The sequence below is a fragment of the Labrus mixtus genome, chromosome 17 (genome assembly GCF_963584025.1).
Source record: "Labrus mixtus chromosome 17, fLabMix1.1, whole genome shotgun sequence".
Classification (NCBI taxonomy): domain Eukaryota; kingdom Metazoa; phylum Chordata; class Actinopteri; order Labriformes; family Labridae; genus Labrus; species Labrus mixtus.
This window is the reverse complement of record NC_083628.1, coordinates 392,697-408,799: the sequence shown is the minus strand read 5'-3', so window position 1 is coordinate 408,799 and position 16,103 is coordinate 392,697. Positions and strand designations below refer to the sequence as shown.

The following is a 16,103-nucleotide window of genomic DNA, read 5'->3' as shown; positions in this document are numbered from 1 at the left end:
GTTACATAAAGCAGGTAAAAGACCTTACTCATTGTTATGTTATATAAAGCAGGTAAAAGACCTTACTCATTGTTATGTTACATAAAGCAGGTAAAAGACCTTACTCATTGTTATGTTACATAAAGCAGGTAAAAGACCTTACTCATTGTTATGTTATATAAAGCAGGTAAAAGACCTTACTCATTGTTATGTTATATAAAGCAGGTAAAAGACCTTACTCATTGTTATGTTATATAAAGCAGGTAAAAGACCTTACTCATTGTTATGTTACATAAAGCAGGTAAAAGACCTTACTTATTGTTATGTTACATAAAGCAGGTAAAAGACCTTACTTATTGCTATGTTACATAAAGCAGGTAAAAGACCTTACTCATTGTTATGTTATATAAAGCAGGTAAAAGACCTTACTCATTGTTATGTTATATAAAGCAGGTAAAAGACCTTACTCATTGTTATGTTATATAAAGCAGGTAAAAGACCTTACTTATTGTTATGTTACATAAAGCAGGTAAAAGACCTTACTCATTGTTATGTTACATAAAGCAGGTAAAAGACCTTACTCATTGTTATGTTATATAAAGCCGGTAAAAGACCTTACTCATTGTTATGTTACAAAAAGCAGGTAAAATACCTTACTCATTGTTATGTTATATAAAGATATATTGTTATATTGTTATATAAACATATATTGTTATGTTATATAAAGCAGGTAAAAGACCTGAACCTGGATATCTGAACCAAATAGCATTAGATATCTGAACCAAATAGCATTAAATATTTGAGTTTGGACTGTTGACACCACCAGTAACATGTCTAAACACCTGCAAAACTATAATATTCTGTTTATTTATGTGACATGCATTAACAGTATTTATTAAAGAGCTCATAGCAGTGCATGTTAGTAATAAGACAGCTGCACATCTGCCTAGTTTTTCAGACTGGATCACATAACGTGTGTACAGTCTGTGCAAAACGTTTATCTCCGAGTGGTCCTTGAGCCATTTATTGCGAAACAGACTCCGAGCTACCAGGAGCAGCTGCGGCAGGTTTGAACTGGATGTTTATCTTCACAGCCGGTTTATACAAACACTGAAACACATGCATGCTGGGTTAGTGAGCTTTGTGTGGGCAACAACAACAAGGAGATATACGAGTTCAAAAAACATGTTTTATTGGAAGGAAAAGAGCAATCTCTATTGATCCATCTTATGTCTGCCTTGATGTAAACAGTTGTTTGGATAATACTCAGAGAATTAGAGCGAGTAATAGTTAGTATAAGTGTTTAAAGTTACACAACAGAAATGTGGAGTATTTCAGTTTCCACTCTCTCTGGTGAGGCTGCAACAAACTGGACTCTTTGTTTACATTTCCAAAAAGAAAACTCTTCCAGGTATCAGGTAGTGTTGTAGTCAAGACCACAGTAACCGGGACCAAGACAAGGCCCAGAGGCGCTGCCTGCCAATAGGCAAGGCAGGCAACTGCTTGGGAAACGCACCTAGCTGTCACACATCCAGGTGTGCAGACATTTTTTTCTACTCAGGTAAATAACCTATAAAAATAAAGATCTGATTCTCTTCAGAGTTCAGATATAAACCATGCAGGTCTGACAGGGGAGTAATCAAAGGACAGGTGTGCTGGGAGGAACGTTCAAGGTGAGGTGAATAAATGGGAAACTCTGGTGGACATGAGAGGAATGACAACGCCTGCAGAGGTCACTGACATGTCCAGGTTATGGAGGGAAGTTGTGAGGGTCCAAGTAAAGGTGAGACAATGATGTGTTTCCCCACGCTGAGGTTTAGTTATTCCCTCAGTGGACACGTTTACATCCTTTTATGATTATGTTGGGGGCTTTTTGACAATTTATTTAAATAGAGAAGCTGTTCGACCAACTGAGGTCATTTGTCACATCAGCTGTTGGGTTTTTAAATAAACTATAGGAGCCATAATGTGCCTTTTACCTCTGTTGATTTTTTTTATTATTATTGTTTCCCTCCTTAAAGATCACATATCCTCCTCCTCTTCTTCAGTGTAAATAAGTGTCAGAGCTCCTCTTCAACATGTGTGTGAAGTTTCTTGTTCTAAATCCACTCTGATCCTGTATTTTATCATGTCTATAAACCCCTCTATTTCAGCCCTGCTCAGAACAGGCTGTTTCTGTGTCTGTACCTTTAAATATGTAAATGAGCTGTGTCTGACCACGCCCCCTCTCTGGAAGGGCTTGGGTGTCTCTGTCTTTCTCGCTCCATGTCCTATTGTTTACGATGAGAAGGCAGACTCAGAGGGCAGAACAAACACCTAGCTGTGGGAGTGTCACCCACCTGGAGGAGGGGCTACTGCCCTTTGTGATGTCATGAAGGGAAAATCTCCAAACGGCCTGTTTGAGCACACATTTTCTGAAAAGTGGAGCAGGTAGAAGACGGAGAGGGTGAACCTTTCTCATCATTGGGGTTTGTAGACAGAGATACACATATTAGAGTTTTTGAACCAGGCTGTAAACATGTTAATCTCTGCTGTAAAAACAGGCTTTTTTGAATGGGTGTGTATGTGACTTCTGGGGCTCCTGGAGCCAGCCTCTAGTGGACACTGGAAGAACTGCAGGAATTTGCACTTCAGCATCAGCTTCATTTTTCAACACCAGAGGTTGCGCTTACATCTACTTTGTATTTAACATATGAAGCAATGCTCATTGCACGTGTCCCTGTTAAATAAACAAATGAAATGTAATGCACAATGTTGAGACAGTGATTCTGTTATTATATGAATTGCTGGATGTAAAGTCATTTCAAGCTAAATATGGCTGCTAGCCCATAATTTGTCCACGCCTGAATCACCAAGCGGGGTGCCGGAAGCCTAGAGGATATGTTGTCTGCCCCATGTGTAGAGGCAATAGACCTCATGGCAGCGGCCAAGGGTTCAAATCCATCCTCCGCCCTTTGCTGCACGTTCCACTCTCTCCTCCCAACATTTCCTCTCTCTCTTCAGCTGTAAAGTTTTAACGTCAGACAGGACATTTTAACAGCAGTATACTGGTCACTCACTGAATCAGTCCTCACATTTAACATTACATCCTGGTACGACTTTCCCACCGAAAAATGCAAGAAAAAACTAACTGGTATCATTAAACATGCAACAAAAATCACCAGCTCCACCCAGATCCAACTGTCAGAACTTTACAAGGAAAGCAGTCTGCATCACTCAGGACCCTCCACACCCCCTTCACCACTCGTTTCAGCTGCCCCCCCCCCTCAGGCAGTCGTTTCAGAGTACCACTCTTACAGAAACTCTTTTATTCACATTATACACGCTAGATAAGCAATGTTTTTGAAATGCTGTGCATGTGTTTTTACCTGCTTAGGGTACTTTTAGCTATTTATGACCTGATGTTAGTGTGAATGTTCGTATGTTTTCATGTTACTGAGCCTCAACAAAAGGTCATTTTCTGTCACAATGTGATAGACAATAAAGTTTTTTGAATCTTGAATCTACTATCCAATAAAGGCAAAAAGGCCCCAAAAATATCTTTAAAAAATAAATAAATAAACAAGTCTGCATCATCAAGCATGAGAAGGTTTTAGGTGTCCAAAAAACTCACATAAAATCTCTTAAGCATTCAAACCTCTGCAGCATGCATGTCTTTTTTTTTTAAAGACAGTAAACCCTGGTGGTCTGCTCTGCTTAAGTCAAACTCTCAAAACTCTCTTGTGTATAGCAGCTTTCCTGAAGATGAAGCCGCTGAGAGGTTAAGGTTGGGCCTAATATCTTATAATACTGTGATACGTAAAAATAAGTTTGACTTTTTTATTAACGTAAAAAAAAGATAATCAACTTAACTTATAATAACGTGCATTAACTCATAATCACAGTGAGCCAGAAACTATAGCGGTCAACAAAAAACACGGCAACCCAGCTCACCCCCTCTCCTCCACTGAGAACAAAAGGTGAACAGGTGAGTTAAATCAATACATCTCCACCCATACCCATGTGACCCGACATCCCCCCACTCAATATAATCCTAATAAATGATATAATAATCAATAACCCAAAACACCAATATATAACAGACTACCTTAACCTTCAATAAATACCACGAAGACAATTATATCCATCCATGGCTCCAACATTGTGTTTTTTATTTTTTATATTTTACATTTTTAAATTCTATTTTATATATTGTAATATCTTCTTATTCTGTATTATTTAAGTTGTTTCTAGTTCTGCTTTATTTCCTTGTTAATTGTTTAGCACCAATACACCAAGTCAAATTCCTTTATGTGTAAATGTACTCGGCAATAAACCAGATTCTGATTCTGATTCTGATCCTGATAATGATCCTGTTCTCACTCTCTCACACTCTGAATCCTCTCACAGACTTACTCAAAATGTCACGACTAACAGTATCAGAGGTGCTGCTGGAGCGGGTTTTGCAGGAACAATACGTTTTCTTTTTTGCAAACTTGCCAAAGGGGGGGAGTGATAAAAAAAAAAAAAAAGAAAAGAAAAGATGGCCTGCTTTAGTGGGCAGGCGGTTCTTGGAATGACATCAGGAGCACCGCACCCCTCTCCCGGATTATAAATGAAGCATGGATGCCTGCAGAAAGCCCTTTCCAGACTCAGAGAGACGCTGCAGCTGAGAGGAGAGGACCGGTCACTGCTGCAACAATCATCATCATCATCATGGCACCAGCTGGAGCAAAGAAGGTAAATTACGCGAACAATCACGTTACAGCTGCCTGAATTGTCAGGTTTAAACTTTAATGCATGGTTTCAAGTTTTGCAGGCACAGCACCATGATCTCTGATAGGAAGTAGTTTTGCCGCACTCTAAATGACTTAAAAGTTAAATGTTACAAACTTCCGCGCACCTTTAAATCTCGTTTAGGGGATTCTGGAGCGTCTGGATGCAGGAGAAGTCGTCATCGGGGACGGAGGCTTTGTCTTCGCCCTTGAAAAGAGAGGCTACGTGAAGGCAGGACCATGGACACCTGAGGCTGCAGCCGAGCACCCTGAAGCAGGTACTTTCTCCATACTTTCTTTCCAGCCATGCGGTGCTCAAACCTGTCGATCCAGTCGTGAGTAGTTATTTAAAAAAGATAAAATCTGAACCGTGTTGTTTCAGTGCGGCAGCTGCACAGAGAGTTCCTGAGAGCTGGCTCCAATGTCATGCAGACATTCACTTTCTACGCTAGCGATGATAAACTGGAGAACAGAGGCCACACTCAGACCTTCACTGTGAGTAGAGTTAAGCTGTGTGTGTGTGTGTGTGTTGAAGTGTGTAACTGCAGCTGCTCTCAGGCCTCATGTTATGGAGATGGCATCTTGGCACCAGAGATGGCATGAATCCAGCTTCCTGCAGGGAAAAGTATGGAGGCTTGAACCCTCTTTATTCACACTGATGAGTTTCTCTGTTTTGTCTTTTTCCCCCCATGCAGGGTCAGCAGATAAACGAAGCGGCCTGTGACCTGGCCAGAGAGGTGGCCGATGAGGGTGATGCGCTGGTGGCCGGCGGAGTCTCTCAGACCCCCTCATACCTCAGCTGCAAGAGCCAGGACGACGTCAAGGCCACCTTCAAGAAGCAGCTGGATGTCTTTGTCAAGAAAAATGTGGACTTCCTGATTGCAGAGGTACTTTCAAAAAACATAATTGTTCCTCTTATTTCAAAGCTGCTGCTCAGTTTCTCATGAGGGGAAACATCTGAGAGGTCCTGTTTCTTAAGATTTGCTCAGGTAAAGCACCAAGAACACTGCAGATTCCCTGTAATGTGACCAATAAAATAACTGCACCTTAAATTATAAAACACAGACAAAATGTGTCATTCAGGTTCACTTAAAGGTTCTCAGGTCATGGTAAATCCAAAGCATGAGCCAAACTGGTTGAAATCAAAAGTCGTCCAAGTCCCAGAAGAGCTTTGCTGTGCGTATGCTGCACTTGAATGTCATGGTATGCATTTCTGACATACGATTCTTTGCATATGCAATACCCCTCTGTGATTGCAGCAATCAGCAAGAAAGGGCAGGAGGGCTGGTGAGAGACGAGGAGGGTTACTGATCTAAAGCATGGGCATCATAATAGTCTAGGAAGGTTTTTTTTTTTTATTTTTTTAAATCTCTTCAATGAGCCCTGGCCAGTGCATCTGACTTGTTTGTTTTTAGTTTAAGATCTGACATAACCTCTTGACTCCAGCGCTAGTGAAATGTAGGAGTAGAACAAGCCTGCAGGCTAACAATGTTGAGAATGCAATCTGATTTGATGTTTAGATATATCACTAAGAACAACTCCAAAAGTTGCAGCAGTCTGGATCAACCTTCCTTCTCATGTATGAGGTCGTGTTGAAAATGTGTGAGCAGAATTTGTTTTAATTTTGGGCTAGAGAGCCGCTTTAAAGTGAAATACTCCATATGACTTAGAGAACACGGGTCCTTTTGCAGCATGTTTAAAATCCAACAGGGGAATATATTTCTGTTTAAAAATGTTTACAAGCTGTAAATCAATTTGACGTGGTTGTAGAAACAAACACTTGTTATATTGTGTCATGAAGTTCACACGTTGTAGTCTCCTGATTGGATCAAACTCAGAACATGTTCAGAGTGAAGACACCTCGTGGAGTTTGTAGAGAGAACATGAAACTCGTGTGTTCAGAAGCTTAACGGGCGGTTGATTCCAACTAATTTGACAGCACCTGGAATCGTTTGAAAGCTGAAACGCTTTTTTCTTTTCCTTTTTTCCACTGAGGGGCAGTAGAACGAGCACCATCAGCAAGGCAAAATTATCTAAACTCCTCAAAGTTTGAAAACATTATTTTGATCAGAAGAACATTGCAGGGGATTTTGGCACATTTTTTTTTGAGCGCTACCCACACGTTTAGCTGTGTTGCACGATCCATACAAGTTATACCTTGTTGTAAAGGTGACTAATCAGGCTTTCCAACGATATAAAATACAACACCAATTAGTATTAAAGGGGCGAAATAAGTAACCGAAATAATGTTTCCAAACTTTTTTGAGGATTTCTTATATTTCACATTAAAGCGTTGAGGCGGTCCATTTAAAGGTTATTATGAAAAATGTATAGAAATCAAACCGAAGATATATTAAAAAAAAAAAAAACACCATTCGGACTCTGAGGTGGGCTGGCTGCCCACCCTGAGGACCCCAGCCTCTGCAGATTTGATACCTGACCATCCACTAGACCCCCCCCCTCTTGGTGCCCCAGGTAGTAATAAAAATGATGCCCTTTTTCTAAAAGAGGATTCGACAAAGTAGAAGCAAACTCTTGCACGAATGGAGGTCAGTGCTCCAGTAGACTCCTTTTTCTCAGACAGGATCCAGAGAAAGTTCTGGAGCACACAAATCACTTTATGCTAATTTATTTCAATGCAAAGGGTGAACGTTTCGACGCACTGAGGAGGAAGAACACAGAGTTTGGAGATGGCATAAGCGTTCATGAGAAGGCAGAAGAACCCAAAAATAAGAATCTAGATGAAGAGTTAGATTATTTTTCTTCACTTTAACGTGTTTGTTTTTGGTTGTTTGTGTCTTCAGTACTTTGAGCACGTGGAGGAGGCCGAGTGGGCGGTCCAGGTCCTGAAGACCACCGGGAAGCCCGTGGCTGCGACACTGTGCATCGGACCTGAAGGAGACCTGAACGGGGTCAGCCCTGGAGAATGTGCTGCCAGACTTGTCAAAGCTGGTGTGTGTGTGTGTGTGTGTGTGGTTCTAAACATTCTGTCCTACATGATGAAAGGTGAAGAACAGCTTCAGTACACTGCAGGACAGACAGAGGGTTAAAGCCTCAGACTAACATCCTGTGGTCTTATGATATCAGGTTAAACATTATTCTGACCTCTCCGTCTCGGGGCATCAAATGTCTGACTGTGAATAAAAAGAACAAGTTTAAACATTTCCAACATTTGGCAGGAATACAGGCACAGCAATCATCTGTTATACTTCCTCTCAGATTCTAGTTAATGAGCTACATCTGGCTACAAGTCAGCAGCACGTAAAAGATTTTCAACAGCTGACCAGTAATGGGAAGATGTAAGAAATATTTACAACTGATTGTACCCGACCTAAAAAGCCTCTGCATGTTTCTAATAAGCTCCACGAGCAGAAACGTGCTCAAACTAGGATCAATATTGGAGATGCTTTTGAAAAATGGAGAGAGGTTAGAACACAGAAAGGTTTACAGACCCATGCAGAGCTGGATAAACACTGAAGCTTCAGAGTCCACCACATGGTGACCTGTGTGAGCATGGACTCTAGAGAGGGGGGGGGGGACAGCGCTCGACAATGTTTAGAATTTAGACTGCAGTACCCGTTTTAAACACTAGGGGTCAGAGTTACAGACTGCTCCTTTAATGACGATCTCTTCAGGTTAGATCAAACTCATCTATTTGATTTATTGTGAGATTTTTAATTTGGATTTAGCATCTCCCCCTTTATGCAGGATGATAAAATGTATCTTTGGCGCCCTCCAGTGGAAGGAATAGACTGTCACAGACGTCAAAATATACTGCTTACTTTATTTTGTTAAATAAGAAACACAGAACGTAATGAAAGTTTTTAATTTCCCCAAAAATTGTAAGATCTGAACGAGACTAAAAAAACTGGACCGTAGTCGTCCAACACGTCTCCACACAACCTGTGAACCACTAAATTATGACTTCTGGTTCTGAGAAGAATGAGTGGACGTGGATTGAAGTTTTCTTCTTTTTCCCAACGGCGTCCAACAGTTTGCTAGTGATGCCTTCAGCACTTTTTGAATCTTAAGCATTGATGAATATTTGTTCTTGTGGGTTCTGCTGAAACAGGGAATCTGTTTAAAAATGAGTTTCACCTCTTGTGCATGTTGGCTCAGGTTTTTTGTGTTCCCTCTTTCCAGGAGCTCAGATTGTGGGCGTGAACTGCCACTTCGACCCCGACACCTGTGTGAAGACGGTGAAGATGATGAAGGAGGGGGTGGAGAAAGCCGGGCTGAAGGCTCACTACATGACCCAGCCGCTTGCTTACCACACTCCAGACTGCAACTGCCAGGGCTTCATCGACCTGCCCGAGTTCCCCTTCAGTACGTCAACACTCGGCTGCATCTTCACATTTAAAACGAGAAACTGTAAAAACCTGAATGCGTGTGCTGATCCGTGTTCTTCTGCAGGTCTGGAGCCGAGGATCCTGACCAGGTGGGACATGCAGAAATACGCCCGGGACGCGTACGACGCCGGCATTCGGTACATCGGAGGCTGCTGCGGGTTCGAACCCTATCACGTGCGCGCTCTGGCCGAGGAGCTGGCGCCCGAGAGGGGCTTCCTGCCTGCGGGATCCGACAAGCACGGCAACTGGGGCAGCGGCCTGGAGATGCACACCAAGCCTTGGGTCAGAGCCAGGTAAAGATTTCTTCTTTTTTTTTTTTTTTTTTACTTAAAATTTTCAAAATAATTAAGCTACTGTTCTTCATGGCGTTTGACGGGTCTCAATATTCATGAATACACGAGGACGGAATCACAAATGTGTTTTGTTGTTTCTATATGAACGACTCCACACAAATATTTAGAAATGCTAAGAAAAAAAAAGGTTCACAAACATTCAAACTAGGCCCCTCCTCCTCCTAAGCTCATCTCCCTCAGAAGCCCCGCCCCCTGCAGGACATTTACTACTTGTAGCTACACTGCAAGCTAACACATGCTAGCACAAGCTAACCACCGGTGTTTGTCACCTTCCTGTCCAACAGGAAGTAGACCAACTCCACGTCCACGGGTAAAAGCCAACACAAGGTTCACCCTCGTTTTAGAACGAGCTTTATCCACTTGGTGTTTCTCCTCACTCTCATTATATTTTCTCTTCTTTGCTGCTACGTCCACGTCCGTCATATTCACCGCTTTGAATCTCGTCCAATCACTGAATTGTATCCTCTCCTAAACTCACCTGCTGCGCTCTCATTGGCTGGAGGAAACACACCAGCTCCGCCCACAAACATCCAGAGTCAACCAGAACAAATCAGAACAGTAAAATCCAGTCAGAGGACAGAGTCTCTGCAGACACAGTCACCACCACACATGTACGGAGGGTTAGAAGGGACAATGGAGCAGCTTCACTTTAGGAGAAGTCTGTCTTTTATTTTGAAGGAGAAGTCTGTGTTTTATTTTATCTAACTGTTCTTCTCTGTAGGGCTCGTCGTGACTACTGGGAGAAGCTGAAGCCTGCCTCCGGCCGTCCTCTCTGCCCCTCCATGTCCATGCCTGACGGCTGGGGCGTCACCAAAGGCCACGCAGACCTCATGCAGCAGAAGGAGGCCACCTCCCAGGAGCAGCTGAAGGCTCTTTTCGATAAGGCCAACAAAGGCCAATGAGCTCCCCCTTTTAAAGGCGTCCAAACGAAGGAGAAGCCTCGGGAGGGGGACGGCGTCTGCTCGCACTCGTCCACGTTTACATACCAAATAAAGATCAACAATCTGAACTTTCTTCCTCTCTCTTTAGGACCATTTATTCCTCTCTGAAGCTTCATGTTAGCTTTCCAGACTTAATAACAATAACTGTCTGATTTAGCGCGTTACTGTAACTTTAAGAGAACAGCTGTGAATGCACACAAGCCTTAACACTCCACATCTGTCTGCTGTTGTCTTAAAAAAAAAAAAAAAACTCAATGATGTGAAACAATAAAGAAATTAAACAAAATGAGTGACTGAGTGGATTTTATTTTTGTCTGTACAGAAAGTAGTCAGGGGGCTCTGGTGGCACAAACTTAACTAATTAAGGTACTGAGTCTTAAAAAAAAAAAAACACCACATATCATGTTACATTGTAAATACATATTTTGGCGCTGTAGTGTTTCGAGTCTGTGTGCATCTTTGTGCAATTTTTTATTTTTTATTTTTTTTTTTACTTAGAGCAGAGAGGGGGGGATGATATGCAGCAAGGTGCTGAGGTAGGGTTCAAACCCACAGCTGCTTCAATGAGGACTTTAGCCTCACATGTACATGGAGCACACATCATAACCACTAGGCTATCGGTGCTCCTCTAGTGTTTAGTTAAATGTGTCAGAAGTGATTAAGGGACTAAGCTTCATATTTGTATCATTATTTAATCTCCTTCACTCAAGTGCCAGATTTGGTCAAAATCATGACACTCCTGTCTCAGTCAAAGATCAATCCACCGCCTTCAATTAGTCCAGACCCGGCTGTTAACGAGATCCAATCAATGTGCTCAAATCTCCCTGATTTTAGCATCCTTTCACTGACTTCCTGTCGATGTTAGGATTGATTTAAAAAGTATTTTAATCACTTTTAAGGCACGACCCCTTCCTATACGTCTGAGCTTGTACCCCCTATGAAGCAGGACTCAGTCTGAGATCCTCTGGTTGAGCTCTGCCGGCTCCTTCAAGGTCCGGGCTGAAGGGGGACAGGGTTTTACTGTCAGAGACCCCAGACATATTAATGTCCTGTCAGAGGAGATCAGACCAGCAGAGTCAGACCCTTGTTTTATTTCTCTACTCAGGACACTCTAACAAAAAAGCTTTTACTCTGAGGTTTTATTTTATTTGACTTTTAAAAGTTTTTTTTTTTTTTTTACTGAAGCACTTCGTTACCTGTATTTGAAAGAGCTATGGGGCGCTGGTGGACTAGTGGTTAAGGCGTGCCCCCCCCCATGTACAGAGGCTGTAGTCCTGGAATCGGGCGGCCCGGGTTCAAATCCTGTTCCACATGTCATTCCCTAATCTCTCTGTCCCTAATTTCCAACTCTATCCACTTTCCTGTCTCTCCAATAAAGTCCCAAAAAGCCAAAAAATATAATAAATGATCCTCTGCTGCCACCCAGTGGAATGTTGCCATAGCAACAGGTGAGCTGTAGTTACCCTCAGTCATCAGGGACGTACACTTCATATTTATGTAGTTAAATGATCAGGGCATGGTCTTTAGTGATTGGTCGATTTCATTTTAAATGTGTCGGCAGTCTGACACCGTTATGTAACACCGACCTTTAGAAGCAGCGGCCCGAGGGGACTTGTGATTTCCTGTGTTTATTCAGTCGACTGTTGGCAGGGATTCTCTTGTGGGGGATATGAGGATATGGGAAAAACCCCACTGGTGGAGTTTTATTAATAGATTTAATGCGTGACCTTCACCCACTGAACCATTTTTAATAACCTTTCAACCAAACGTCCAAAAAACAACGCAGCAGCGTCAGGCGAGCTCTTCATTCTTCATGACTGTTTTCATCCAGAGCAGAAATCCAATTCAGTTTGTAACTTCTGGTCTTCAAAGCATTCAATGGTTTGGTGCCTGGATATGTTTCTGACCTGCACGCTGACTACAGCCGGATCTAGATCCCTCAGACCAGCAGGTACAGGGTCTGCTGAATTAACCTAAAGTCAGGCGAAGGCGCGTTGAGTCACCATGGTGCAAACTGCCTGCTGACCTCAGGTCTGCAGAAAGAAGATTTCCTTTATTACTCCTACGAGGGGGAATTACTTTTACACTCTGTTAATGAGACATGCTACACACACACAGGATGAGATACACAAACTTGCTGAAACTGGATCCTCTGGACATGCACTAATGATAATAATGATAATGATAATAACCAATAATTATATTCCTGTTTCTTGAGCTGTTGTGACAAAAAAACATGTTTGGGGATCAATAAAGTTTATCTTTATCATTATCTTTAATGGAGAGATGTCAGAGTGAGGGGGGGTTGCACATGAAATAGCGTCCAAGCAGCTTGGGGTTTGGTGACTTGCTCAAGGGCACCTCGACAATGCTCTGACACCTCCAGAAGCTATCAGACCGATTTTCCAGACTTAAACCGGCAACCCTCTGGTCCCCACCCAGGTCCCTACAGACTGAGCTACTTCAACTACAATCTCTTTTAAGAGCGGTTTTAAAACATTGATTTTCTCTTGTGCCTTAAGCTGCTAGTTTATCTTTGTTTGTGTGTGTGTGTGTGTGTGTGTGTGTGTGTGTGTGTGTGTGTGTGTGTGTGTGTGTGTGTGTGTGTGTGTGTGTGTGTGTGCGCTCTATAGGAACAGGTGTTTTTGTTCCTCTTCTGTAAAGATCATCAAGTTTACATTTGAATTGAGTCGTTTAAACTTTAAATTTCAGATTCTTTCAGTTTGTTGCTCCTGATGGGGAGAACAAAACGCTGCAGAATCACTTTTAAAACCTGCAGCCCGAACACGACTTTAACACGACGCCCCCCCCCCCCATGATGCACTTTCATTATAAACTGATTCTTAAACCTTCTCTGAAAGCACTTCACCATGACTTGATTTAAAGTTGTGATGTTTGTTTTGAATGATTTTTTGTCTGTACGTCCTTTGAACTGTGAATTCTTGTTGCTGTTTTTATCTCTGGAATCTCCCGTCTGCACCACAAATGTACCTTTTCAGCAACTTCTAAAGATACCCTGACCCTTTGCTCTGGAAACAAAGGCAGGAAATTACGGAGCCCCTGAAGTCCAAAAGGGAAAAAAGAAAAAGATTGTGTGGGCACAACTTAGATGAGAAAAAGATAATCATCTTGTGTGCACAATATATGAACATGTGCACACAGGGAAGATGATCATTTGTGTGCACGCTGTTCAAACAAGTAATCATAACTTGTGTGAACAGTTATATTCTGCGTACAAATAAAATAAAAATGAATTTTTTTGGACTTCCTGGGATCTGCAGAAAACAAGTTTGCAGGTCCATTATTTAAACACCAACATTTCCCCGGTGTGTTTCTATTTGATTGTGCACTTTTTAACCTCTTATGGCTGCATGGTTTCTTCTCCTATTGCGGAGGAAAGGCTCAGGTCTAAATGTCTGATATCCGATTATGGCCTTGCATGTCACAGATGTTGTATAACACACACTCACATTTGAGTAAATAAAAAGTCTGTGGAGCTTTTCAAAGTGCTGATTCTACAGTTTTGATACATTTTCTGAACATTTATGTACATTTTATGTGCCTATAGAGATGTAAAGGTGATGCTTTTACTTTGAAAATATGTATTAAAAAGTTCTATTTAATCTCAGACATCAAAATACAAAACATAATTAAAAAATAACTACAAGATTGTTCAATACACAGAAAGAGTATACTTTTACATATTTATATATTTATTTATTTATTAAATGCACTTTTTCTCTTTTTGATTGAACCAGACAGTTTGAAGCAAACATTTCTGTATTCGTTTGTTTTGACTGTGATGTCTTTTGTCCCAGTGGGATTGCCGTACAGCATTGAAACGTTTTGTTCTTGACGTTCTCTGCGTGATTGCGTCATGGATTTACCCACGTGCAGATGTTTATGCTCCTCGTGCACGTCTGCCAGAGAGGGACACGAGCAGAAAGAGAGAACAAAGAGAAAAGAGAGAGAGAGAGAGAGAGAGAGAGAGAGACAGAGAGAGAGGGGAAGGAGATGATCAAATGTTTAATTTAAGAACATCAACATATTGAAATGATGATTGATTTGGTGTCTCTTTCTGTACCTTTGTTTAAAGGGACTGTTGTGCTGCGTTCAGGGGACGTGGGAAAGTACACACCTCACTGTTTGTTTCAGCGGTGCAGCCTGATACATGTCAGTGAATGTTTGATAAATACTTCTACAAAGATGTCAGACAAAGGGAAGTAAACATGTATGCGGCCATACATTTAAATCCTGTATTCTTTGAGATTACAATTTGTAGATTCTTAATAATAACAAATCCTCAAATAATAACATCTGCACAAATGCATCTTAAAGTATTCACATACTCAGTATATATTCACATTACCTCCATGCAGACACTGCTTTAACTTACATAAATCAGCTCTCATTTTATTCTGTGAGGGGAATTGTATAGAGGTTTTTAATTCCCAGAAAAACTGGGACTCTCCAATCAGCCTACTGGACCAAACTGTGAAATGATCCTGTAGGCTGATTGGAAAGTCCCAGCTCAACCCAGAATCCCTGTAGGTTACAGCAGACAGTTACAGAGGATATCCGGCTCTGTTTTAAAAGATGACACCCATCCTTTGAATGTTGGATGTTTCAGCTCCTCCCATCTGGACGTCGGTATAGAGTACTATCCTATAAAACTAAGGTTTTGCCATTGGAGTGATTCATTCAATAAATGGGATTAGGACACCAACCATTCGGTTAAGAACATGGGATTTAATGTTTTAGCAATTGTGAAAAACTGTAAAAGCCCCATGTGAATAGTCATCTCCTGCTTTCTGTGACAAAGACCAAGGAACTTGTTGTGGATCTGAGGAGGAAAAAGGTGCACAGGGTGTGGTATGGACATTGTAGAGGACTACAAGTACTTGAGTGTTGGATAACAAACTGAAACACCTAGGCCGTCTACAAAAAGGGCCTAAGCCTGAGCCGCCTCTACTTCCCGAGGTCCTTAAACATCTGAAGGACGATGCTAAGGATGTTCTATGAGTCTGTGGTAGCCAGTGTTATCCTGTTTGCTGTTTTGTGCTGGGGCAGAGTGTTAATTTAAATCAAATGTATTATTATTAATAATGATTTCTATATTTCCTAGCTGGAGAGCTGCCCCTGAGCAAGGCACCTAACCCCCAACCTGTGTATCAGTGTGTAGCAGCCTCAATCTGACATCTCTCCATTAGTGCATGTCCACAGGTCCTGTTTTTGCATGTGTGATTCGGGCCTATACAACGGAGGATTAGGGCCACGTTAAAATTTTTAATTTTTTTTTAATTTTGAGATTACAGTCGTAAATTTACGAGAATAAAGTCGTAAATTTACAAGATTAAAGTCGTAAATTTACGAGAATGAAGTTGTAAATTTACGAGATTAAAGTCGTAAATTTACGAGATTAAAGTCGTAAATTTACGAGAATAAAGTTGTAAATTAACGAGATTAACGTCGTAAATTTACGTGATTAAAGTCGTAAATTTACGATTTTAATCTCGAAATTAAAAAAAAAAAAAAAAAATGTAACATGGCCCTAATCCTCCGTCGTATGCCTATGTGTGTGAGAAGTAAAATATATATATATAAAAATAAAAACAATCTGGTTCTAAAAAATAAACAGTACAAATCTTCTATTTCCTATTCTTATCTTGGGGCATGGACGCACCATTGAGGGGGGGGGGGGGGGGGGGGACGTCGGGTTCACGCGTT

At 41.5% G+C, this 16,103-nt stretch overlaps 1 protein-coding gene across 1 annotated transcript; it reads left to right on the top strand.

Moving 5' to 3' along the window:
- The first annotated feature begins 4,549 nt into the window (after positions 1–4,549).
- bhmt (betaine-homocysteine methyltransferase) lies at positions 4,550–10,662 on the top strand. The gene is made up of 8 exons (XM_061062173.1): positions 4,550–4,698; positions 4,879–5,011; positions 5,116–5,228; positions 5,429–5,620; positions 7,538–7,685; positions 8,877–9,059; positions 9,147–9,375; positions 10,157–10,662. The coding sequence occupies exons 1-8, from the start codon at positions 4,585–4,587 to the stop codon at positions 10,335–10,337; spliced, it is 1,293 nt and encodes a 430-aa protein (XP_060918156.1). The 5' UTR covers positions 4,550–4,584; the 3' UTR covers positions 10,338–10,662.
- Positions 10,663–16,103: the final 5,441 nt, after the last annotated feature.

Bases quoted from the DNA above. Each gene is read 5' to 3' on its own strand.
- bhmt (XM_061062173.1), top strand. From the start codon at position 4,585: ATGCCTGCAGAAAGCCCTTTCCAGACTCAGAGAGACGCTGCAGCTGAG. The intron at 5,012-5,115 runs GTACTTTCTCCA...GTGTTGTTTCAG, and splicing joins AGCCGAGCACCCTGAAGCAG to TGCGGCAGCTGCACAGAGAG. The intron at 9,376-10,156 runs GTAAAGATTTCT...TCTTCTCTGTAG, and splicing joins AAGCCTTGGGTCAGAGCCAG to GGCTCGTCGTGACTACTGGG.